This window comes from Eumetopias jubatus, unplaced genomic scaffold (assembly GCF_037043125.1).
Source record: "Eumetopias jubatus isolate StellerSeaLion01/CBP00866 unplaced genomic scaffold, mEumJub1_p1.0 scaffold_2, whole genome shotgun sequence".
NCBI lineage: Eukaryota > Metazoa > Chordata > Mammalia > Carnivora > Otariidae > Eumetopias > Eumetopias jubatus.
Genome location: NW_028274808.1, coordinates 39,741,755 through 39,767,593, shown reverse-complemented (window position 1 = coordinate 39,767,593; position 25,839 = coordinate 39,741,755). Strand labels below are relative to the sequence as shown.

The following is a 25,839-nucleotide window of genomic DNA, read 5'->3' as shown; positions in this document are numbered from 1 at the left end:
TTACGTGGGAAGGGAAGCAGATGTGCTCACATGGAATGTGGCAGAGGTGGACAGTCCTAGAGACCTAGAGTCCTAGATGACAGCCTCATTCAGCAGCTTCCTGATCCCAGAACAGGCAACAGCAATTTGATGGCCTAGTTCTATAGCGTGGTTTAGGGATATATTTCAGGAAGATCGGGCAATTATTCTGTGAGCTATCTATATACCTTAATAAACCGTGTAGGTCTAAACTATCTTGAGTAGATTTTGTTGAAGTCAGGAACTGACCAACTCACATTCTGGTAACACTTCCTTTCACATGATCATGTTTGTGGTTTCTGTAGTTTTATGGCAATATTTTCTTTCTCAGTGGCTTTTCTAAGCTGAGACAATGTCCCTTGTACATAGTTAAACGCTATTTTAAAAAACCAAACTACTATGTCAAGTTTTAGGATACATCTGTAATTTTATTACAAAACCATTCTTTTGGCATTAGTTGGTTACAGTGATAGCAAGATACTGTGAGTGTGGCAGAGCAGCTCTAATGTAACACTGCATTCCCTGCTTCCTGAACCCAAATTTGTTACCTTATACCCATTACATACAAGTTACCAGCGTTCATTAATGCTGCAAATCCTGATGCATATTCCCTTTAGGGAGGAGCTGATGCTAAGGGATTAGAGTAAATGTTGATAAGTCTACAAAAGTTCCTTCATGGGACTTTGTTTCTTCACCCTCCCCCCAAATTACTTCGCTTTAAAAGAATCAAATTACTAGTCTGAATAGCAGCAGCACCCAAGGAGCATCACACTTAGTTCTTGTTAAAAAGCAGTTTACCTGTGCAATGCACGTTTTACACCACAGGCAAAGGGAACGATCGCTTTAGTTTTAAACTCCTGCATTAGAGTCTCTTAAAAAAATAAAAGCATTCCATCGAGTTCTTCCAGATGGTGTTATTGCTGTACATTTGTTGGTGGGTCACTCTCTGTGCTGTGTTTGCTTTGAAGGGATCTTCCAATATATCTCCAATATTCTTTTCTTATAGTGTCCTTTTCTTTAGCTAGAATTTCACACAACTGAAAATGAAAAACAAAAATTCTTTGAAGATAATGTGTAAATCAATCTCTAGGGCAAATGCTTTTGAGCCAACACAGTTAAACTCAGATCATGTTCAAATGAGATACATCATTATAATCATACACTGTGTTCACTAGTGATGTGGGTTTTGCCCTAAACAGTGGAAACAGTCCTGCACTGAACTCTTGAGTGAACATGCTGAAAAGGGTATGAATATAGTGGCACTGGGCAGACCAAATTCTGAGATACCAAGAACAGCGAGTTCTACTGACTTACCTCTAATGCTTTATTAAGAATGTCCTCCTTGTTGTCACATTGGTTTTCTAGCATGTCTTCATAGATATCCACGAGAAAGGCAATTAGGTAGGGGGAACTGTGACTTGGTTGTAAATCAAGTAACTGATTTAACAGATTTGGATATTTGGAAAGACCACGATCCTGTAAAATCCTAAAAAAAATTATTCTCAATTTTGAGAAGGAAGAATAATAGAAAGATCATAAGAAAATGATCTTTGTAACACGAGCAAGAGAGGAGACTTATTTTGAATGAATGAAGTTGAAACTAAATGAAAATTTTAAATTATGTGTGAGTTTTATTATGGATAATTATGAGCTGAGTATAATTAGTTAAAAAGAATAATGAAACTTAAAAGTGATCATTTATAACTCAAACTGCAATACACAATTAAATCAGAAAATAAACCATCTTCTTAAAATTAAAAAAGTGAAGGAAGAAAACAAGCAAGACGTTTGTTTCTTCTTGAGATGGTTCCTTATTCTTTTAGCTCTCCAGATGTTATAGGCCCCAACCCTGGATATATCTCCAAATGTGACTGGGCTCCATACTTTATGTTCTTTGGGCCTAGTTTCCAGGGAGACCTCTAAGCTCGAAAAGGAGCCTGGTTGTGTCAGTAGCCAGGCAAGTGAAACTTTGTCAATTTAAGGAATGAGACTTTTAACAGGAGATCTCTAGAAATGAAAACCGAAAGGTTGGCTATGCATCTGTGCAATCTGCTTGTAAATAGTTTGCTTTGTCTTTACTATGTCCCTGGGCCAAACAGAAACTGTGTATATCCCATTCTTTGAGATAAAGACTATAGGATTCATAAATACAGTTATAACTCTATTACTGTTTAGTCATGGACTATTCCAAAAACTGTGCTGGTATGTGCTTGGGGGCTGAATAGAAGGCTAGAAGGCACCGTTCCTGGGTGTCACCATCTAACACTGGTACACTTAGATCCAGAAAAAATGGATAATTCTTTAGTATCCTTTTGGAATCTGATTAATGGAATATATTCCATGATACATCATATTAGCAGGTGGTTTTTATATAAAACAATCCAAAACAACCTCTTACCCTTTCAAATAGTTCCATGCACTTTCATTATGTGGTACTAATTTGATCATTTCTAGAGTGTACCTATAAGAAAAAGACCACAAAGAAATATGTGTAATTTTAAGAGCAGTGCAATAGTTAGAAACAGTTTTAATAAGATTGTGGCACAGCTTGGATATGTGCTTTCATTTATCTTAGTGGGCTATGACTACTAGGTCTAGGTCATATCTAAATTACAGAGAATCCTTCAAGTCAGCAGTTTTCAATTCATAGTTACATAGTTCCTCCCTCCTGTAAATTTGTAACCAATTCTGGCAAAGGACACCTAACTAATATAAAGGCTCAATTCACAACAGGAAAATAAACTGATGTGGAGGATTTCCTTTAATTTAGGCTTTCCCTTTGACGAAAATGTCAGCTAAAACAGGTTTTCCTTTTACTGGTAAAACAATCTTGAGAAAAAGTCTAAGATCTACTTATGCCCAATTTAAATCATTCAAAAAGGAGAACTATATAATCTTAGGAGCTGTAATAAAAAATAGCATGGAAATTCTATAGACAAAGAATAAAAATGAGAAATCAACACAAATGTATATTTCTTATATTCTGAAACAAGATTACTAGTTAACTGTGATGTGATCACCAGTCAAAATGGACACTCCCTTTCTTTTCCCTTTAACCAGATTATTAAGTACAATTTAGATCCAATTACAACAAATTCCAAGGCAGTGACAGAATTTAGCTTCACTACATACTTGCTCAAATGAGTAAGTCACTCACTGACTAAAATTTAGTAATCTTGGTTTTATTGCTGTTTTATTTATTTTTATTTATTGTTTCATTACTGTTACGATGGCATTTTTTTTCCCCAGAGAGTACAGTAGTCCACCTTTCTCCATAGGATAGGTTCCCAAACGCCCAGTAGACGCCTGAAACCAGAGTATCAAATCCTAATATATACCATGTTTTCTCCTATACCTCCATACCTATGATAAAGCTTAATTTATAGGCACACTAAGAGATTAACAATTAATAAATAGATCATAATATACTCATTGTAATAGAAGTTATATGAATGTAATCTCTCTCAAAATACCTTATTAGACTGTACTCACCCTTCTTGTGATGATTTAAGACAATGCCTACATGATAAGATGAGGTGAGGTGAATGACAGGCATCGTGATGTAGCGTTAGGCTCTACTACCTAATGTCTCACCACACATATGTCCTCAGGAGGATCATATGCTTCTGGACTAAAGCTGCCATGAGTAACTGAAACTGCGGAAGACAAGACTGCAGGTAAGGGAGGAATACTAAAACGATAAACTCAACCAGCACTATGAAAAAGTTTTTTCCAACTAATTTTACATAAACTAGTATTTCCAGTTATTTTTCAAACCATGTCCCTGCATGTTTTCACTAGGCATTGTAGAAGATTCTTATTTCATTTTGGCAATACCTAAAGAATTTTATTCATATACCTATGCACTAAAGCATGATCTATTTTAATGGTTAAAATATGCACTTTGAGGTCAGAGTGCCTAGCTTCTTTGTTTTTTCTGTTGTTGTTGTTTTTGTTGTTTTAAGTAATCTCTATACCCAACGTAGTACTTGAACTCACAACTCCTCGGACTCACGACCCCAAGATCAAGAGTTGCATGCTCTACCCACTGAACTGGTTGGGTGCCCCAGACTGCTTAGATTCTAATCTTAGCCCCACCAATTATTATCTGTGTGCTCTTAGGCACACTATAGAACTACTCTGAACCTCAAGTTCCTTACCAAGTATCCCAGTGTTATGAAAATTAAATAAGAATTCCTGGCATGTAGTAAATGCTTAATAAAATGGTAATTGTTGAGGCCCCTGGGTGGCTCAATCGTTTGAGCATCGGACTCTTAATTTCGGCTCGGGTCATGATCTCAGTGTTGTGGAATTGAGCCCTGTGTTGGGCTCCACGCTCAGTGCAGAGTCTGCAGGAGATTCTCTCTCTCTCCCTCTAAATAAAATAAAATCTTTAAAAAATAGATAAATAAAATAAAATAAACGGTAACTATTATTAATAGTATGGCCATGATATATAAAATGAAAAAAGCAATGTGTATAATACCACTGCCTACGTTGCAGTGCATACATGTTTGCAAATGTACTTTAATAAGGTTTGGAAGGATCCACACTAATTGTAGCTCACTCTAAAGAATGGGGTATGGGAAGAGAGAGAATAAGAGATTTTGATGTTTTACTTTACACAATTCAGAAGTTTCCCCCTACAACTAGACTGTATTACTTTTATAATAAAAGGAAAAAAACAGAAAATAATCAGAAAAATCTATATTATTTAGAGTTAAAATAATCTGGTTAAACTAAATTCTAGATAACTACAGCTATTCTTAGCATTTTAAATATTTCTTTTACCTATCTTAATGGTATGATAAGCCTTAAGTATGGAAAATTCTTAGATTTCTTTTTTTTTTAAACAATTTTTTAAAGATTTTCTTTTTAAGTAATCTCTATACCCAACATGGGGCTCAAACTCACAACCCCCGAGATCAAGAGTTGCATGCTCCACCGACTGAGCCAGCCAGGTGCCCGTGGAAAACTCTTAGATTCTTGACTGATTGTTTCTATTTGGTAATAAAAAACCAGTGATCTGCCTTAGAAAACTATGAGAAGTTTCCATTTTTCATTCTTCATACTCAACTTTCAAGTACCTTATTACACCTAACCTAATGAAGTATGCTACAGTAAATAAGGAATATGTAGTATTTGAAATCCCTAATTATTAACTGGGTTAATTCAAGGAAGAATAACCTGAAGCACTCTACCTTTTAGCAAGAAAGCTATTGAAATCTCTAAAGGATGACACTTTACTGTCCTTCAGAGTGCTTTTGTCCTAATTTTCGTAATAGAATACCAACTCTGAAATAAAAAAAAGTAGTATATAGAGGGCTGGATGATGAGTCTGAATTTTCTCTACTCAAGCCCCAGTATTTAGGTTTGAGAGTAGTAAAATTATGTCAGTAAGTTCACTGTTACCCCTCAGATCAATACTACTCAACAGAACTTGCTATGATGATGAAAATGTTCTTTATCTGTGCTGCCCAATATGGTAGTCATTAGCCACATGTGGGTACGGAATCCCTGAGAAGTAATTCATATAACTGAGGAACGGAATTATGTGATTTTAATTAATTTGAACTTAAGTAGCCATATGTGGCTAGTGACTACCATATTAGACAGCGTAGCTTTGAAGAGTCGAAGAGTAAAAAGAAAGCATGAGACATGCTTGAGGGGAATGTGTCTGCTCCAGAAAGAAGCCTACAGCAGACAGAGAGTTAATGCAGGACACTGGATGACAGACCTCTTTTCCTTTTAATTTCAATCACCAGAACCCTATATAGAACAGAGAAAAGCTAGCTGCCCTGACCCAAACCGAAGTAATAAAAAGGGAGATGGGGGCACCTGGGTGGCTCAGGTCATGATCCCGGACTCCCGGGATCGAGTCCCGCATCAGGATCCCTGCTCAGCAGGGAGTCTGCTCCTCTCTCTGACCCTACCCCCTCTTGTACTTTCTCTCACTCTCTCTCAAATAAATAAAAAAAATAAATAAATAAAACATAAAATAAAATCTTTAAAAAAAAAAGGGAGATGAAGGCAGATGGTCATAAACATCAGCTCTTCCCAGGAGCTGTTAAAACAACTTTTATTTTTTTATTTTTAATTTTTTTTTAAGTAAGCTCTAGGCCCAACATGGGGCTTAAAACTCATGACCCTGAGATCAAGAGTCACATGTTCTACTGATTGAGCCGGCCAGGAGCCCCTAAGACAACTTTTATGATTAAAATTATAAGTATGTTCTCATCAGGCTATAAAAACAATAAATAATATTCAAATCTAAAACAGACACTGAGACAAAATAGACAAAGTCAGAAAAGAGGTGGCTATTAATGTTTATGGATATTAATATTCATTCTAATTCAAAAAATTCTAGCACTTATAACAGCTTTTTGCATGCTAAAGCAGTAGTTTTCAACTAGGGATAGTTTTAACCCCACAGTGGACATTTGGCCATGTCTGCGGACATTTTGTTTGTCACAACATGGGGGGAAGTGGGTTACTGCTGATATATAGGGTGTAAAGGCTAGCAATGCCACTGCACACCCTATAATGTACAAGACAGCCTCCTACAGCAAAGACGTCCTGCTCCAAACCCTGCACAGTAGAGTAACATGGCTCCTGAGGACTATTATCTAAAGGACACCAGAATTTAATGAGATAGTTTTAAAATAAAACTTCCTAGACACTATGTGATCTGATTTCTTCTCAATCTGTGGTAGCAACAGTATTTCAAGAAACTTAAGACACTACAATGTAGAGGTATACCACAGTAGCTGTCCTTACAGACTTCACCTAAGCATTTTGTCCTGTGAGTTCAATGAGGGCAGGATCCGGGGCAGTCTTGGTCTTTGCTGGATCCCCCATGCCCGAGATGTGACAGGCACACAAATACTCTTTTAATGAGTGAACAAGTGAAGGGGCGCCTGGGTGGGTCGGTTGGTTAAGCAGCTGCCTTCAGCTCAGGTCATGATCCCAGGTCCTGGGATCAAGTCCCACACTCTCCCTCTGACTGCCACTCCTCCTGCTTGTGCTCTCTCTCTCTGACAAATAAATAAATAAAATCTTAAAAAAAAAAAAATGAGTGAACAAGTGAAGGAGATTACTAACTGGACTTCTCTCTCCAATAGAGCACGATCATTGTAGCCAGTGGTGTTAGAAATTACGAAGTATCTTTGGTTCCAGACAGAGTTATTTCTCACATCCTCTTTAAGAAGTTGGTCTACATACTGCAGCTCATTATCCCAAAGTTTAAATTCCTAAGAGAAAAGAAAAAATATCCAATTAGAAATGTCCCATTACTTTTTTTTTTAAGAACAACCCCAAGATCAAGAGTCACATGCTCCACTGACTGAGCTAGCCAGGGGCGCCTAGAAATGTCCCATTATTAATAAAAAAAATAAAAATAAATAGGGGCGCCTGGGTGGCTCAGTTGGTCAAATGTCTGCCTTCAGCTCAGGTCACCATCCCAGGGTTCTGGGATCAAACCCCGCACTGGGCTCCCTGCTCAGTGGGGAGCCTATTTCTCCCTTCCCCTCTGCTGCTCCCCGCTGCTTATGCTCTGTCAAATAAACAAAATCTTAAAAAAATAAATAAAAATAAATGAAATTTCAGCAAAGCTAGTGAAGCTAGTGAAGATGTGGGACTCATCATATATTTGGAGGGAAATGATAGTTGCAGGTCAAGGAAATGGAAGGGGAAAGAAAAGTCATCAAAGACAAGGGAATGGTCACAAAGAAAGAGAAAAATAAGGAAGAGAGAGCAAAGTGGCCTGTGATTTGGTATTATCTTCTTGAGAACAGTTTATATACCAAGAAACATGTTTATACTTAAACGGACCCAAGAAGTACTCTCTTGGGGACTAAATCACAGGCAAAAAAGGTATATGTAACTAAATGCTTATGCATTAAGGTGAAAATTTAGAGGGAGAAAACACCAAACTCAGAAAATGATTAACTATAGTATAGTATATTAACAGGATGGATTTGATATGAATACATAATATTAAGTAAAAGGGAAGTATTAAAAATGCACATATGATAAAATTACATTAAAATACATGTGGAGAAATATATACAATTGCACTTAGATACAAATTTTTACGTTATAAAGCTGTTTTAGTAAAAAAAATTATGGGCAGGAGAAAACCAATAAAGACAATTTAAAAAAGGAATGAAAAGTCAAAACTTACAAATGCTGCAAAAGTTGGGGATGCTAATTATGAAAAAGCTAATGGAGTTATGTATCTTTTTTTTTTTTTTAAGATTTTATTTATTGGACAGAGAGAGACACAGTGAGAGAGGAAACACAAGCAGGGGGAGTGGGAGAGGGAGAAGCAGGCTTCCCGTGGAGCAGGGAGCCCGACGCGGGGCTCGATCCCAGGACCCTGGGATCATAACCTGAGCCAAAGGCAGATGCCTAATGACTGAGTCACCCAGGCGCCCCTGGAGTTCTATTTTTTATCTGATAATGGCAAAAGGGTAGAATTTCATATAAAAAACAAAAATACCGAATATCTTTAGAAAATGTATCCGTTTAATCAAATTTAGAAAAGCTTAAATTTTTAAGTAAAAAAAAATTTTGTTAACTGCTCTTGGTATAATGAATAGTGCACAAAGTAGCAATCACTGGAAAAAATTCACAGGAAACAACACTAGAATTGTTTGCTGGAATAAATAAATGCCCAGAGTGGGAGTTAGAATTTTATGCTAAACCCTGAATAACTGTTTTCTTCTATTCAGGGTTTAGCATAAAATTCTAACAAGTGGGCAGAAATAAAATACTATCTATTACTGTAAAATCATATTCCAAAGTTTATGTATGTAAAAAACCCCTGTAGGTGCCATGCCCTTGTTAATTAAAATAACACAGCTGTATTAGAAAATTACAACTACCTTTTCTATTCAATTTGCTAGTAAATATGTGATGCAAATTCAATCTAAAAAATACAAAAGTTACTATTCTTCTTCTTTAATATGAAACTACTTACCAACAGATCTTGAGAGATTACAAGATTAATCAGCATGAAGGATGTCAGGTTTTAATTAAGTATCTTAATAATTCTTAGTCATTATATTTTGTAATGATCTATATGTGTGTTTTCGTTCAGGAGTATACTTACAATTCAACAGTAATTTTAATTATTTAATTCAGTTAAAACAATCTGAAAAACATTTTAACAAGAAAGGCAATACCTGAATAACCCACTGTCGATGTTGCCAGGCATGATAATTCTTTGCATCCTGATTAAGAATATCAGCAATAAATTCAAGCTCCTGAGATGGATCTTTTAGCCATTCCACTAATACTCGCCTATGATGCCTAAAGCAGGGAGAAGAAAAAAGTTTTGTGTTAATGTATCCAAGAACTGAAGTATCAACTGCCTGTGTTGTACTATGTGATGTGGAGGGACACTCAAAAAACAGAAATTCACCTCTAATTCTCAAGATTATACTGGAAAGAAAAGATAACAAAGAAGAAACACTCAGAGGGAAAAATTCCAGAACACTAAGTAAGAGTTGAGAAACATAAAACAGTGATTTGTGTGTAAAATGAAATCAGATACTTACTTAGGGTTTAAAGAAGGTTTATTTCAATCTAAATCTGGAAGTAATCTTTTGACAACCACAAAATCCTGTCAAAGAATTTTGAAACATTCCCAGATGGCATAATCAGACTATAGGAAATGTGATACTATTTAATCAAGTATAGAAGCTCCTCTGGTTATAAATAGGCTTTTAACTTTTCTTAAGTCCACAGCATCACATACAAGCAACTGCTCATTCCACCAATTCGTGGGCAGAACTGAATTTGCTTCTACTCTGGCAAGTAGCTATGACAAGTTGCAAGTTTGTCAAGAGTTGTTTCTGTACTAGGAAAATGCTTCTAAGAGTTTTCTGTTGGGTTCTATTTTTATAATTTTTCTTAGCTGAAATATTTATAAAAATCTATTAGTGAAAATGTTTTAAAAGTCACTGTAGTGATGGCTGTACATATTTGTAAATATACTAAAACCACTGAACCATACACTTCAAATGGGTAAATAGACTAATGATGTACTATATGTTGGCTAATCGAATTTAAATTTTAAAAAATGGGTAAACAGTAGGGGTGCCTGGCTGGCTCAGTTGGTAGATCATGGGACTCTTGAACTTGGGGTCATGAGTTCAAGCCCCACATTGGGTGTAGAGCTTACTTTAAAAATAAATAAATAAACAAATAAATAAATAGGTAAATAGTATAATATGTGAGTTATACTTCAAAAAAGCTGTTTTTTTAAAAAAATCATTAATATTCAATATACTAAAAGTGAATAGGAGTGATGGGAAAAGGGGAAAGATTTGATGCTTAATGAATGAGTGAATGAATGAATGAATGAATGGAAAATTTAAAAATTCATCTTACAGAATATTAAGAAGGCAAGATACTACCAAGAGGAAGATCCTAGCGGGAAAGGCTTCTAAATTTATTTCAGAAATCTCCCAAGTTAGTGAACACTAGTAATAATTTACTTTTCTAGGTTCCTGGTAAATTCTGTAATTTAGGTAAAACTTAAGAATTAGGTCCTTCAGCATGTCAAGTTGACCCTCTTCACGACCACCAGCAGTACCTCCTCCTCCATCTCTAAAATAACAGCAACCACAGTAGCTTCCATTCAAGGGGTGCTCACTATATGCCGGGTACTGTTCAAACTCTATTTCTTTCCTATTTGTTCTCTGTCCTGCTCCATAACACCTCTTTTTTTCCTCCACTGTGTTCTGTTCACCTCATCCATAACAATCCCTACAGTTTTGTCTATGCTAACTTAGGGCTTAGTTTCTAGAAAAAATAGACTCTGTAAAACACTGCACCATTGTGGTTTTCACACTGCACTGTAAGATAACTGGCTTTGTTATGTGCTTTCCCTGTTAGACTGTGTGGTTCATCTTTGTATCCCCGGCATCCCCCATAAAAAAATTTTGAATAAACAAATGAATGAAAGATCAAATACCAGAAAGTCATTTTTTAACACACTGGATAGAAAACATTTTTTCAGATTCCTTACTCAAAACTTTTCCAACCGTATTATATGCTAATGTCAAATTTTTAAATAATAATAGCAGTACACATATTTGAGTGTTAACTCGAGGTTAGGCACCACTTTAAGCACTAAACATAAAATCATATCATTTAGGAGCACCTGGGTGGCTCAGCTGGTTAAACATCCAACTCTAGATTTCAGCTCAGGTCATGATCTCAGGGTCGTGAAATCGAGGGGCTCCTTGCTGGATGTGGAGACTGCTTAAGATTCTCTTTCTCTCCCTTTCCCTCTGCTCCCCGACCCTACTCTCCTCTCTCTTAAAAAAAAAAAAAAATCTCATTTAATCCTAACAACCCTATGAGACACGTAACATTAGCTCCAATGCAAAGTACTAAAATTATAAAAAAAAACCAAACAATTCCCTATAATCTCATCACCCACTAGGCAGGTAATATTAACATAATGACATATTTCCTTCCTATTTTCATCTTACCAAACTTGATAGTTTTTGGGCTGTTCCTCAATTATTGCAGTGATGTAGTTCATTTCCTCATGTAGATCCTTTTGAAGTGACTTTAAGAGAACTCTCCGAAAATGCCTATAGCAAACACCAAGCATTGTTTCATTACTCTACATAAACTGCCTAGCCACAGTATCTGATGAAGGTAAAACAACATAGTTAGACACACTTCTTTTTTTGGTAGATATTCTATATAACCAATAATTTAGCAATGTAACTGCATTTGGTTTTCCAAACTCATACAACTATCTGGTGATTGGAAGAATCAAGCATTTTGAAGTGAAACAGTGAAAGGCAACAAATGTTGAGAGAGGAGAAAAAGACAACTAACTAATGATTATTTTTAGGTAACACTCTGGTTACGAGTATTCTATTACAGGAGAATCAAAGACATCTCTTTCCCTATAATATTTCCCTATATGGTACAGCTTGTTCGTTCAGATATATCACTGATATAATAAATTAATTCCATTACAAACATTATCAAATATTTTGTTTTCAGAGCCACCACAAATATGCTATTTATATATGAAACAAGTTTCTCTTAGTTTCCTCATAGGCAGAATCGAATCATTAAAAAAACCTTTTCTCTAATATATGGTGATTAACATAACAATAAAAAATTTTTTAAAAAGACTAAAAAAACCTTTTCTCTAAAAACATGATTATTAGTTCTGGTCTATTTTTACTTCAAAGTTTCCAACTCAATGTATAATAAAAGACAAACAGCTGCTTTAAAAGTATCCTTTAAAATTAAATGCTAAATAGGACAGATAACAGTATTTCTCTATTTTATTAGTTTAAGGAAAACTAGGCTTCATAAAGCATGGCCATAAATAAGCAGCTTATTTACATGAGTAATGTTATTCAGTATATTGCCTTTAAAAAAAACAGCAAATAAACTTAGGAAATTTTAAAATACATTCTAAGTTACTTTGCGTTATGTATGGTCAGGAATTTCTTAAAAGATAAGAAAGTGCATATCAGAGATATAAAATGATGGAATATCATACTAAGAATTCCAGTGAAACATGGTAGATTAAATGAATAAGTTTACCCTGACACCCTAATAAAACCCCACAAAAATAATAGTAAGGGAATAAATAACAGTATAAACCACAAAGACAAAGAGAATTAGGAACAAATGGATATCAGAGCATTTGGAAGAGGTCAACAAAATTATGGAAAATGGTAAGCTGACAGACAAGTTTTAACTGACTTTGAAAAAGAAAGTGCTAAAAACCTGTCAACAGAGGAAGAAAGGTTCAGAAATCAGGTGTCAGGTATCCTCAAAATTGGGAATCAAATATGGGGTTAAAAACAGTACAAAATCTAGGGGTGCCTGGGTGGCTCAGTTGGTCAAGCGGCTGCCTTCGGCTCAGGTCATGATCCCAGGGTCCTGGGATCGAGCCCCGCGTTGGGCTCCCTGCTCAGTGGAGAGTCTGCTTCTCCCTCTCCCTCTGCCTGCCTCTCTGCCTACATGTGCTCTCTCTCTCTCTGTCAAATAAAATCTTTAATAAAAAAACAAAACTGCTGCACCGTTCAAAAAAAAAAACAAACCAGTATAAAAATCTAGAAAGAGCTCTTAACAGCCATGATCCCTCCCCCAACCTTAAGCAGAGAGGTGATGGCATCACTGGCCTGGTGTGAGATAACAGAAAAAATATATATAGGTCTCTGCCCCTGGTTCCTGGCACAGAGCTCCTGGAGCACTTAGAAATTCCTAAGTGATAAGAGCACTAGAAGCAGGGCACCTGGACGACTCAGTCAGTTAAGTGTCTGCCTTTAGCTCAGGTCATGATCTCAGGGTTCTGGGATCGAGGCCCACATCGGGCTCCCTGCTCAGCGGGGAATCTGCTTCTCTCTCTCCCTCTGCCCCTCACCCTGCTCATGTGCCTGCTCTCTAATATATAAATAAAATCTTAAAAAAAAAAAAAAAAGCATTAGAAGCATTCTATTGAGGCAACTCTAGATGGGCTCCTTAGGTGGCTCCTGGTCACTAGGAAGACCAAACCTTGATCAGAAGCTTGGAATTATCAGTTCCACCTCCAGCTGCCTAGATAGAGGCTAGAAACAGAGTTAATAACTGATCGTGCCTACATGAGGGAACCTCCAAAGTATCCCAATACTAGGAGGGTTGGAGTTTCTAGGTGGGTGAACCTATCCATGTTCTGGGAGAGGACATATCCTCCACGAGGACAAAAGATCCTGAGCTTGGGACCCTGCCAGACCTTGCCCTATATATCTCTTCATCTGTAGCCTTTTATCACATCCTTTAATAAACTGGTAAACAAACATTCTAGCAAATTAACTGAACCCTAGAAAGGGGTCATGGGAACCTCTGATTTATAGCCCATTGGTTAGAAGCATAGGTGACAAGTGATTTGCAATTAGCCTCTGAAATAGGGGGCAGTCTTGTGGAACTGAGCCTTTAACCAGTGGGATCTGACGTTATTTCAAAGTCAGGTAGTTAGACAATGTCAGAACTGAGTTCAATTGCAGGACACACAGCTAGTATCAGAGAGAACTGCTTGGTAGGGGAAAAGCCCACAGCCATTTGGTGATCAGAAATGTCAGAAGTGAAGTGTTTTGTGTGAAAGTAAAGGAGACACACAGAAGGATTAACTGTGGTTCTTTCTAAAAACCTGGCAAGACACAAGTGGCTTTATTCTCTGGAAAAATCTGAAGCAGAAAGGGATACCAGACACAAGAGAAATACAGGGCAAGGAAAGAGACTAGAAACTGGGCAATTTAAAACACTCATATACTAAACAGCTGAGAACCCCCACCCCAACCAATCTTCCCCTGCCTGACCGCCCTAACTGTGGCAGCCAAACACATACTCCTCAGGCAATAATCAGATGACTCTTCTTTGGAGAAACAAACCAACCACAAGAAAAGATCTAGAATTGCTGACATGTGAAGATTTCGCACAAAACAGCCACATCTCCACTCACTAACCTCACAGTGAAGCCCGCCAGCTGACAAGTCCTGCCACATACAGAGCTTCCAATCAGGGTTTTTCCTACCTCTTCAGAGTTTGAAAGGAGAGTCAAGGATGTGAGAAAAATACTTACATGAAAGAAAGAAACCAAAACAAACACAAAGAGAAATGAAAATATATCACACATCTATGAAATAAAAGACAAGATGCTATTAAAAAAATATTCAGAAAATAATAAAGAGCTTTAGAAATTAGTAATTTTTTTAAAAAGATTTTATTTATTTATTTGACAGAGAGAGATACAGCGAGAGAAGGAACACAAGCAGGGGGAGTGGGAGAGGGAGAAGCACGCTTCCTGCAGAGCAGGGAGCCCGATGTGGGGCTTTGATCCCAGGACTCTGGGATCATGACCTGAGCCGAAGGCAGGTGCTTAATGACTGAGCCACCCAGGCGCCACTGGAAATTATAAATTTTTGAGTGCAGATAGAAATCAGAAGATAAAGTTGAGGAAATATTTCAAACGTAAATGAAAAGACAAAGAAATGAAAATAAGAAAAAGCAATCAAAAACATACCACATATGACTAAAAAGAAGCATTCCAGAAAGAGAAAAAATAGGCAAAGAGAAAAGGAATTATCAAAAGAACATAAAAAAATTCTCTGGACCTACTAAAAAGGTTTAAACGAAATAACGGGAGTGTTCTCAACAGAAGCTAAAGGAAATAGAAAACCAGTTTTAAAATTCTGAAGGAAAACAATTTCTACTATAGAATTCTACTAATAAAGTCGAGAAGAGACTAAAGAAACTTTTCAATATATCAAATCTCACAAATGATTTCGTACACATCCTTTTGAAAGTTCTCTTCTACTCAAGGATGTGGTCGATAAAATGAGAGAATAAATCAAGAAAGAGACGCAGGTCAGGTCTGGAGACGGGGGATCGAACGCATGAGCGAGCTTGAGACTAGATATGCAGCGCCTACACTGGTGAAAAAGAAAAAAAAGGAGCTGAAGGATTACCTGTTGTGTTCAGCAGTAATGACACATTTTACACATTAGCAGAGAGCTTGGGAGACAAATTACTTACTGGCACAAAGAAAACGAAACTAAACAAAAAAGGCAATCTGTTAAAAGGAATGTACTCTGAAATACTATAAAATGTGGGTCAGCATATTTAGAATATATAGGTTAACTTAAGAAAAAAATAGCAAAGAGTTCTTACCTCTGAGGAGGGGACACTGGTAGAGAAAAGGAAGGGAATAGAGGATGCCGTTTTTCACTCAGTCTCTGACTTTTAAACTCACAGTGTGAATTATGATTATGATAACAAAGTTTAGTTATGAAAAAGAGCCATCTGAACTAAAACATGAGACATTTAAATGGGGACTATTAATGATGAGTAGTACTTACCACACTGTATAATTGGCTGCATTTAACTCAATAGCATCCCTGGTTAGTTTAAAAGCTCGTTCACTTCTTTCATCACGCTGCAGGACAGCCCGGAAATAATCATAAACATCTCTAACTGGGGACAGAGCATACAACTGCATTAGGACTATCTTCCTTGTTTAAACTCAGCACTATAATACAAAATGCTGTTATATCTTATGAGGAAAAATACTGAATTTATATCATTTATAACAATAAGCAAAAGAAAGTCAAATGACTGTGTGAATGCCACCCTGAGAATGCTTTAGTGTCATAGCCATAATATATGTGCAACTATGCTTCCCGCTCATGTATGTACCGGGGGCTAGTGCCAGACTCCAAATCTCTGAAAGACATTATGCATTAAAGTAAAATTAAGAGTGCATATATTCAAATATATTCACTTACCTGGTTTTCCCACATTGTATTTTATCAGTTTCATAACTGAAAAAGCAATGTACACAATGGTAGAAAATTCAAACCGTACAAAAAGGTTCACACTAAACTGCCATTCAACTAAATTCCCAGTCTTTCTCCAAAGAAGCAACCACTGTTAACTGATTCTACTGTATTCTTCCAAATATATGTTCTAAATACATCATCCCATTTTTTACACAAATGAGATCACATTGGGGGCCTGGCTGCCTCAGTCAGTAGACCATGCAACTCTTGATCTTGGGGTTTTAAGTTCAACCCTCACGTTGGGTGTAGAGATTACTTAAAATAAAATCTTCACAAAGATAAAAAAATAAATGAGATCACATCACACTCTATGTTCTGGGCCTTGCTTTTTAACTCACACATTATTAAAGGTAGTGCAAAACTTACATACTCATTGACTCAACAATTCCAGTTCCAGGAAGTTTTCTTACAAATATACTTCCGTATGTATCCAAAGCATCCAAAGAAATTTACTGGAGTATTTGGTCACATAAAAAATTTTTAAAAGGCTGGTCTGATGGTAATGGGCTAATCAGAACTTACTAACATTAGTGTCACTAAAGTTGGTATACAACCCTCCACTGCTAAATTTGACTGGCTTAAAAAAAAAAGGAAATGAAAATTGGAAACAAATGATAAAGAATGAGCTAAGTCCATTATGGTACACCCTTACAATGACATACTACCCAGTTGTTAGTATTGAGACTGCTCTGTTATGTACAACTTTGGAATAATTGCTAAGATTGTTAAGTGAAAAAACTCAGGTGCAGAGCAGCATGCTATTCATTTAGTTAAAAATATATGCTTATCTATGAATATACTGAGGAACAGGGATAAGAAGACATAATTTTCAACATTATTCCCTGTTACAAAGTGTACCATATTTCTTCAATAGCTGCAGAGCATTTCACTGCATGGTATTCAAATTTTATCTAACTCGTCCCCTATAAATGAATGTTTCATTCTTTTGCTGTCCTGAATATAAACTGTATACTATCCTGAGTATCAGTGTATACACATGTACAAATTCAGTGTCTCTACAGAATAAATTCCTACAAGTAGAATTACTGCATCAAGGTGATGTGCACTGTTGATGCTGACAGGTTTTGTCAAATTAAAGATCTGATCAATATATATACTGCCTCCCAGAATGTATGAATAACCTACTTTTTCCACATCCTCACTGACAATATCAAAATTTCTCATCTTTGCCAATCTCTTAACTGAAGAAACTTAGACTTTGGCAAATATTAACCTGTTGTATTCCCATTTTCCACAAGACAAACTGAGGCTGAGAGAGATCAACAAGTTCACATTGGGTCAGTGTTCCTTGCAGACAGAAGTTAAACCCAAATCTAGGGGTGCCTGGTTGGCTCAGTCAATAAAGCATGTGATTCTTGATGTTGGGGTTGTGAGTTCGAGCCTCACGTTGGGTGTAGAGATTGCTTAAAATTAAATTAAATTAAAAAAAAAGTTAAACCCAAATCTAGTCTGACATCAAAGCCCATGCCACTAATCACGATGAGCTAGTATATAACTGCAGCTGAAATGCCCTCATAACACAGTATAGTTTAAGGCAGAGAACAGATTATGCCCCAAGACAGACTATGAAAAAAAACATGTGTTAAAACACTCAATACTTTTTTCCACAATTAAAAATGTATGTGGACATACTATGCTATTTTTCTTACAGTATACAACTTTTCAGCTACTGACAGTTTAAAAACTTTTAACGGGGATGTATGGAAACTACGTCAAAATATCCCTGTTTGCTTAACCATTCTGTTACTATCACATCTACATCACTCTTTTTCCACTATTCTATATAAAGAACATGGTATAACTTACACGTGAATGCTATTTTTTATTTCAGAACAGAATTCTGTAAGTGGGAAGAGAATACACAGCCTTATGGCTTTATATGTCAAGCTGATAGGCTCATAAATGAATCTGGGGTTACATAAATAGAATTTTATATTCATTAGATTTTTTTCTGTAGTTTTCAATATTAAAATATTCTTTTAACTAAATATTACACATTTGATATACTGTCATACTCAAAGTTTCTAAAACGTATTTGGCTTTTTTCACTCAACATTGTTTCTGAGGTCTGTCCATGTTATAAAAGATCTAGATCCTCTTAACGGTTACCTAGTATTCAACTGTATGATAATGTATACTTTATCCATTTTCCAAAACATAAATATGTAAGTGGCTTCCAACATTTTGCTTTTTCAAAAAATGCTGCAAATTATAATAGTTAATACATATAGTGCTTACTCTGAGCCAGACAGTTTTATTATTTTATATATACAATTTACTCACTCTATAAAGTACTGGCCCTTGAATGACACGGGTTTGAACTGCACAGGTCCACATACATGCAGATTTTTTTCAATACAGTATAGCATTATATTTTTCTTAGGAATTTTATAAGAGCTTTTTTTTAAAAAAATTTTTTGAGAGAGAGAGAATAAGCTGGGGGAGCAGGGAGGGAGAGGGAGAAAGCAGGCTCCCCATTGAGCAGAGAGCCTGATGCGGGACTCGATCTCAGAACCCGGGGATCATGACCCGAGCTGAAGGCAGACGCTTAACCAACTGAGCCACCCAAGTGCCCCGATTTTTTTTTTAAACTAAACTCTACCCCCATATGGGGCTTGAACTCATGACCCCTAGTTTAAGAGTCTTATGCTCTACTGACTGAACCAGCCAGGCACCCTTCCTTATGATTTTCTTAATATCATTTTCTTTTTCTCTAGCATAGTTTAAGAGTACAGTATATTATACATTTAACTACAAAATATGTGTTAATTGACTATTTATGTTATTATAGTAAGACTTCCAGCAACAGTAGGCTATTAGTAATTAAACTTCTGAGGAGTCAAAAGTTATACATGGATTTTCAACTGAGCAGGGAGGAGTGAGGTCAGCACCCCTAACCCTCATGTTATTCAAAGGTCAAGTATAGCTACTATTATTATCCTCATTTTACATAGGAGAAATAAAGGTATAGGTTAAATAATTTGTCCAAGGTTATAGAGCTAGTAAAATGGTGAAGTTAGAATTTAAACCAGTTGATCTGTCTCTGAAGTGTGTGTTCTTAACCTCCTAGTACATGTCTTCTGATGTCATATGCCAGAGCGCACCCAGAATGTATCACTGGAAGCAGTATTTGAAGGTTATATGATAGAAGTATTTTCCAATTTTACTAGATTAAACCAAACCCCAAAATGGCTAAACATGAAAATTACCATCTGAAATGTATGTATCTGTTCATATGCCCTAAGATCTGATATCGTACAATAGTTTTAATTTTTACCATTTAATGCATGGTTGGGGAATAACATTCCCATTTTATTTGTATAGTTTTCATTCCTAATGGTAATGGACATCCCCCATTAATATTAATAATGGACATTAAAAGCCAATGGAATTTTCTCTTCTGTAAACTATCAGCTCAAATACCCTTTGTCTATTTTATGTTTGCCTGTTTCCTTAACCTTTTGTAGGAATTTCTTGTAAAGTTCTGAACATCAATCCTGTATCACACGCTGTATCTTTTCCCATACTATTGCTTCCCTTTTAACTTGCTCATGGATGTCTTCTGTTGTACAGATTTTAAATTTTGATATATTAATCTATCAATTTTTGATTGACAGGTCATATTTATCCATCTTTTTCCTTTGTGGTTTCTAATCATGATATATTAAGAATTTTTGTTTAATCTTTTTCACCCTGCAAAAAAAGCTTTTTTAAATTATTTAAGCCCAAGAGAAATGTATGATTGTATCGGTTTCTCCAACATCTTTGTTATAGGTACGTAATGAATCTGAAAGTGGTTTTCATCTCTCTGAGGTTAACATCTCTTCACAGATATTTCCATTTCTTCTAATGAATTATCTCTCCATATCATCTCTCTTCATGGTGTGAAAGCTTTGCATTTTAATGCAGTTATATCTTCTGATCTTTTCCTTAATTCTGAATTTTACATCTTGCCTAATAATACCTTCTTCACCAAAAGAAAGAGAGATTATTCTTTTGTTCCTTGTATATTTACAGTTGTGTTTTAGAACTTTAATTCATCCGTAATTTATTTTCACGTAAGACATGAGATAAGGATATAATTTTACTTCTATCCAAATGCACAGACAACTGTTACAAAACCAATTTCATTAATCCATCTTTTCATACAACTATAAGATGTCCTTTTTATCACATATTAGGTTCCCATCTATACTGATCTATTTTTAGATTTCTTATTAATCTATTTATTTCTGCACCAGTTCCACATGTTATTTTTAGTAGTACATTTTTATACTCGATAAGTCAAACCTTCATACCATATTTCCTTTTCAAACATTCCTTGGCATTACTTCATAATCAAAAGAATACAACAGACGCTTTTTGTAAAAAAGGAATGATCGTGGATAACAAAGCCTTAACTGAAATGTGTACACACACACACATACACACACCACAGAGATTTGAGGATTATGAGGCCACCACAACCAACAGAAATCAGAATATATACACACACACATATAAATACAAAGCTAGCATTCCATTTTATTCATGTACCCTTTCTTAGAACAACTAACATTTGCATGACCTTCAATTTACAAGGCATTTTCATTCACATTCATTATGAAAGAATGATACTTTGTCAAAGAAAATAATCCACTCATTTTAATATCAGTATATGTATTCCAACTGAGCCTGACACTTCACTGCTGAAATATATTTCAAAACACCCAAGTTCCAGCAACCAAAGTTTATTCTACATAAAACAGTAACTCATTTATGTTGTATCTTGTGTGCAGATTAAACAGTAAATGGAAAGCACAATCACAAGTACCTATTACATACTATACTGTAGCATTCATTACTTATACTTAGAATATGTCCATTTTTTGGACAAAATAAAAGTTTTAACCATGAAAATGAATTATTAAAAAACGAGTATTGGCTTAAGTCATTTAGCTCTTTATTAGACAAAAATCTGTCATCTACCTAACCAGATAATTGTCAATTTCAACTCTGCTACTAAGTTTGACTTGTAGACCTTTTCCCAATAAAAAATAAACTTACATTTTTCACTATAAATGATCTGGACCACTGGGTTGGGGCCATCATTCTGTGGCACTGGATCTATATCAGCCCATTCTGCTCTGTCCCTGAAATACATATATTTTTTCAGTGATTGTATTCAAAAACATAAGAAAAAGAACTCTGGTGTTTTTAAAAATAGTGGTGGGGGGTGGGAGGGATGGGGTGGCTGGGTGATAGATATTGGGGAGGATATGTGCTATGGTGAGCACTGTGAATTGTATAAGACTATTGAATCACAGACCCGTACCTCTGAAACAAATAATACATTGTATGTTTAAAAAAAAAAAAAAAAGAAGAAGAAGATAGCAGGAGGGGAAAAATGAAGGGGGGGAAATCGGACTGGGAGACGAATCGTGAGAGACTATGGACTGTGAAAAACAAACTTGAGGGTTCTAGAGGGGAAGGGGGTGGGGGGATGGGTTAGCCTGGTGATAGGTATTAAAGAGGGCAAGTTCTGCATGGAGCACTGGGTGTTATACGCAATGAATCATATGGTGATTAACATAATAATAAAAAATAGCAACAACCACACTTCCATTAATATTAGTAACTTATAAATATTTTAATGTAATCATGGTTGGATTTTTTTTCATGACCAAGTTTTGCCGTTTTGCTTTACATATTAAAACTTTTTTTTTTTTAGATTTTATTTATTCATTTGAGAGAGAGAGAGAGAGCACAGACAGGGGAGAGAGAGAAGCAGACTCCCCAATGAGCAGGGAGCCCAACATGGGGCTCGATCCCAGGACCGGGGGTGATGACCTGAGCCAAAGGCAGACACTTAACTGACTGAGCCACACAGGCGTGCCAACATATTAAACTTTTACAGTAACATAAATTGAATAATCTGCCCATTAAAATAAGTTAATAAATCAATAGTTCTCAAATTTAAAGTTTTTATGTAAGTGGAGAAACATGTTTGCAGTAAGTACACAATAGTTTTAAATTAGAAATCAATTTAAATCATTGGTCTAATAAGACTTTTTGGAATTAGCATTTTAGAAAACTGAGTAACAATTTACTAAGAACTGACATTTTTAAAATCAAAGCAAGCACTATTAGTTTACTATACTGAGAGGTAGTCCAGGTGGTCTTTAGAGAGCAGGTTCTGAAATCTAATAACTGTCTGAGCTGGAACTAGGCTCTACCCCTTATCAGCTGTGTGACCTTGAGAAAGTTACTTAATCTCTCTGGGCCTCAGTTTCTCCATTTATAAAATGGAGATGATATTACTAACCAACTTTAGAAGGCTGTTTGGAGGATTAAGTGAGATAATATGTTAAGCACTTAAATATGTGTAATAGTAAGCACACAGTAAGTATATTACACATATATACTGTTAGTATATAGTATATAATCAATAAAAGAAATACACATTACCATGTTATAAATATAGCATATAATAAATGTATATAGTAAGCATTCGATGAATACGATTTCTCATTATCAATGCTAAAATAACATGGTGGCACCAAGAGGTGCCTATAGACATTTCTGTGCAAAATGCCCAGTATGACTAAATTTGCTTTAGCCACTCTTATTTATATTATTTTCCTTTCACCCATCTTTTAGTTCTCTATACTGATCAGCTATTGACAGCAAAGATTCTGTGGCATCCAGACAATCTTGAAGTTGTGTCCACTATATCAGAAGAAATACAAGGGAAACAATTACCTGAGGTGTGAGACTTAGAGCCTGGGGAAGTAGCATGAGAAAGGTAAGGCTGTCATTTAGTCACTGAAAAATCAGACAGAGCCAAGTGAAGCAGCTGAGTATTTTACAATTCAGAGAGGAGGTGTGAGGATTATGGGGCTACCACAGCCAAATTAAATGTGTAAAACAACTCCAGTAACAGAATCTGGATAGTGGCTTTCACTCATTCATAAAATCAAGGAAGGCAAATAAGCTAGCGAATGGGTTTACCTAGAACTACAGAAGAAAAAATAAGACAAAAGAAAAATAAGATACAAGGATTTCTCAAGTGTCTTTGCAAGTGCAATTGGAGGTAAGGAACTGGCATTACCAGAAAGCAAAGAACTTCTAGGGATGGGACCGGGGAGAAAAAGCAAGAAAGTTACAAAGTACCCAACTCTGCCTACTATATTGCACTTGTATTATGTACGAGGTGAGATAGGGATGTATTACAGAGTTTAAGAACAAATAACCTTTTCGGTCTTACAGCTTAAACTCGGTGCCTGTCTGATGGTAGATGCTAAAATATTTAAAGAAAATGCTGAATGAAAATGTCCCAGTCCTTAAAGATCTTATACTAGCTCTCTCCACTTTAACAGAACCACGGGAAGCCCTTACACCTTGTTTTTAAAGCGAGCAAATCGGGACCTTATTTATATTTAAATCTTATTTCCTGCCAGGCTATTAAACAGCACCCAAACCTTCGGTATTCAGTCAGATTATCAGGGTTAGCGCTGTGGGAGCATGAAAGAGAGCGGGAGATTTCTTAAATTCCTGAATCACACCTAAACAGCCTAAGAAAGAGTGCTGTCCAGCGTGTAGCAGGTTCTACGCTCTCTGATGTCTGGCCTCCCCTCTGTCTCTCGGTGACAGCGTTGGCCCCGGGAACAGCAACCCCGAAAAGAGCGCTAGGGCCCCAAGTGGGCCCGGACCCCGCCGAGTGCGCCCCCTCCACCCCGGCTGGCCGGACAAGGAAGCCGCGGAAACTTCGGCCGAACAAGCCGAGGCCAAAAGAACCGACCCGGAACCGCCGGCCGGGTGGAGCACCCGCCTTCGGGGGAAGGGCCTCGGGTGCCGCGGCCCTGCTGTGGGCGTTACCTGTACAGGACATAGGTGGGCGAGTCCAGGCTCAGGAACCCGTCGTCCATAGGGGACGCCACCGCTTCTCCGGGCTCGGCCGCCATAGCTTCTTCCTGCTGCTGCTGGGGCGGCGGAGGGTGCGGCTGGGGCGGTGGCGGCTCCGGCTGACCGGACTCGCTGCCCTGCGCAGCCTCTCCGACCCCCTCAGTGGCCGCCATCTCGCCTCGGTCCGCAACGGAGGTGGCGGCAGCGGCGGCGGCCCCGCCCCCTGGGCCCCGCCCCTCGCTCCCTCCCCACACCCCCGCGGCGACCCACTTCCGGTTTTCTTGCTTCCTACCATAGAGATGCAGACCAGAGAGACCCGGGCGGTGCCCCAGCCCTGGAGGTCTGAGATGGGCTCCTGGCCGTACGTGAGGGAACGGCACTCTCTCTAAGGACTCCAGATTTCCCGTACGTCGTTCCGTGTGTGGACCTTTCCGAATGCTTGTAGTTGATACTTCGGAGCGTGTTGGTTTTTAGATCCCCTCGCTATGGAGATGGTTCTCTCTTCTCTCGGACAGTGTCTTAGAAGCAGTGGTAAGGGCAGGTGGCCCACAGCTGAAGACCCAGGTCCTCTCGCTCGCCCCTATCTAGGGAACTGGCCTCCAGTGCTCCATATTAACCTTTTAAGAGCCTTTATGTTTCTTGTGCACACTTTTCTTTTGGATGATGAGTTTATGCCTCAGAATTTAATACAGGGTTTTTGTCTTTCGAAATTAAAATCCTAATTATACAAATACTATGTGTGTATGATATAGAAAAGGCAAACATTGATTTAACAACTGTTTACTGACTACTTATGTAGCTTGCTCACAGCAGTGTAAAATAAAGTCTCTGTAGTCACGAAGTTTACATTGTAATGAAGGGCAACAGAATATGTCACCCTAAAATATGTAGGTATTCAGGACATGCTACTCCAAAATATGCTGCTTTGGTGTACTGATCATTTTTGAGGTGTAGGCACTTGAAAAACAGCAAATGAAGGGAGAAGCTTTATCTGAGCTCCCTTTATCTGCCTAAAGACAGATCCTCTGCAAGAAACTCAATTGTCATAAACCCCATTCCTGACAAATTTTGTCAAACTGTCCTATCGCCCATCTACTCTTAAAGGCACATTCATCTTTCCTAAAAATTTATTCTCTGGAGAGACCTACATTCCCACTTCCCTTTCCCTATTAAGATGGTATTTAAGCCTGAATTCTAAGCAACCTCAGTGGATTACTTTTTTCCTACGTGTCTTCCATGTATACATGTGAGGCATACATGTTAATAAATCTGTTTTTCTCTAATCTTTTATTGCAAGGGTCACAGCCAAGAACTTAGGGTGAGGGAGAATTATTTTTCACTTAGTCAGGAAGGCTTCTCTGGGGGGTATTTGTTTTTATTTTAATTATTATTATTAGAGAGGGAGAGTGCGAATGCAGGGGTGGGAGGCAGGGAGGGGCAGAGAGAGAGAGAGCTGAGCCTGGGTTTAACCCTTTTACATATATAGTTCCAGCTGATATGGTCAGTCTTATTCATGCCATTTTGTTTTGTGTTTTTTGTGTAATGTTTTCTT

At 37.1% G+C, this 25,839-nt stretch overlaps 1 protein-coding gene across 1 annotated transcript; it reads right to left on the bottom strand.

Moving 5' to 3' along the window:
- Positions 1 to 420: 420 nt before the first annotated feature.
- FNTA (farnesyltransferase, CAAX box, subunit alpha) lies at positions 421 to 24,496 on the bottom strand. The gene is made up of 9 exons (XM_028124080.2): positions 24,261 to 24,496; positions 21,450 to 21,535; positions 15,903 to 16,017; positions 11,523 to 11,627; positions 9,204 to 9,330; positions 7,120 to 7,268; positions 2,417 to 2,479; positions 1,333 to 1,504; positions 421 to 1,055 (listed from the first exon to the last, which is right to left on the bottom strand). Exons 1-9 carry the CDS (start codon positions 24,458 to 24,460, stop codon positions 933 to 935), a joined length of 1,140 nt encoding a protein of 379 aa, XP_027979881.1. The 5' UTR covers positions 24,461 to 24,496; the 3' UTR covers positions 421 to 932.
- Between the last annotated feature and the right edge of the window lie 1,343 nt (positions 24,497 to 25,839).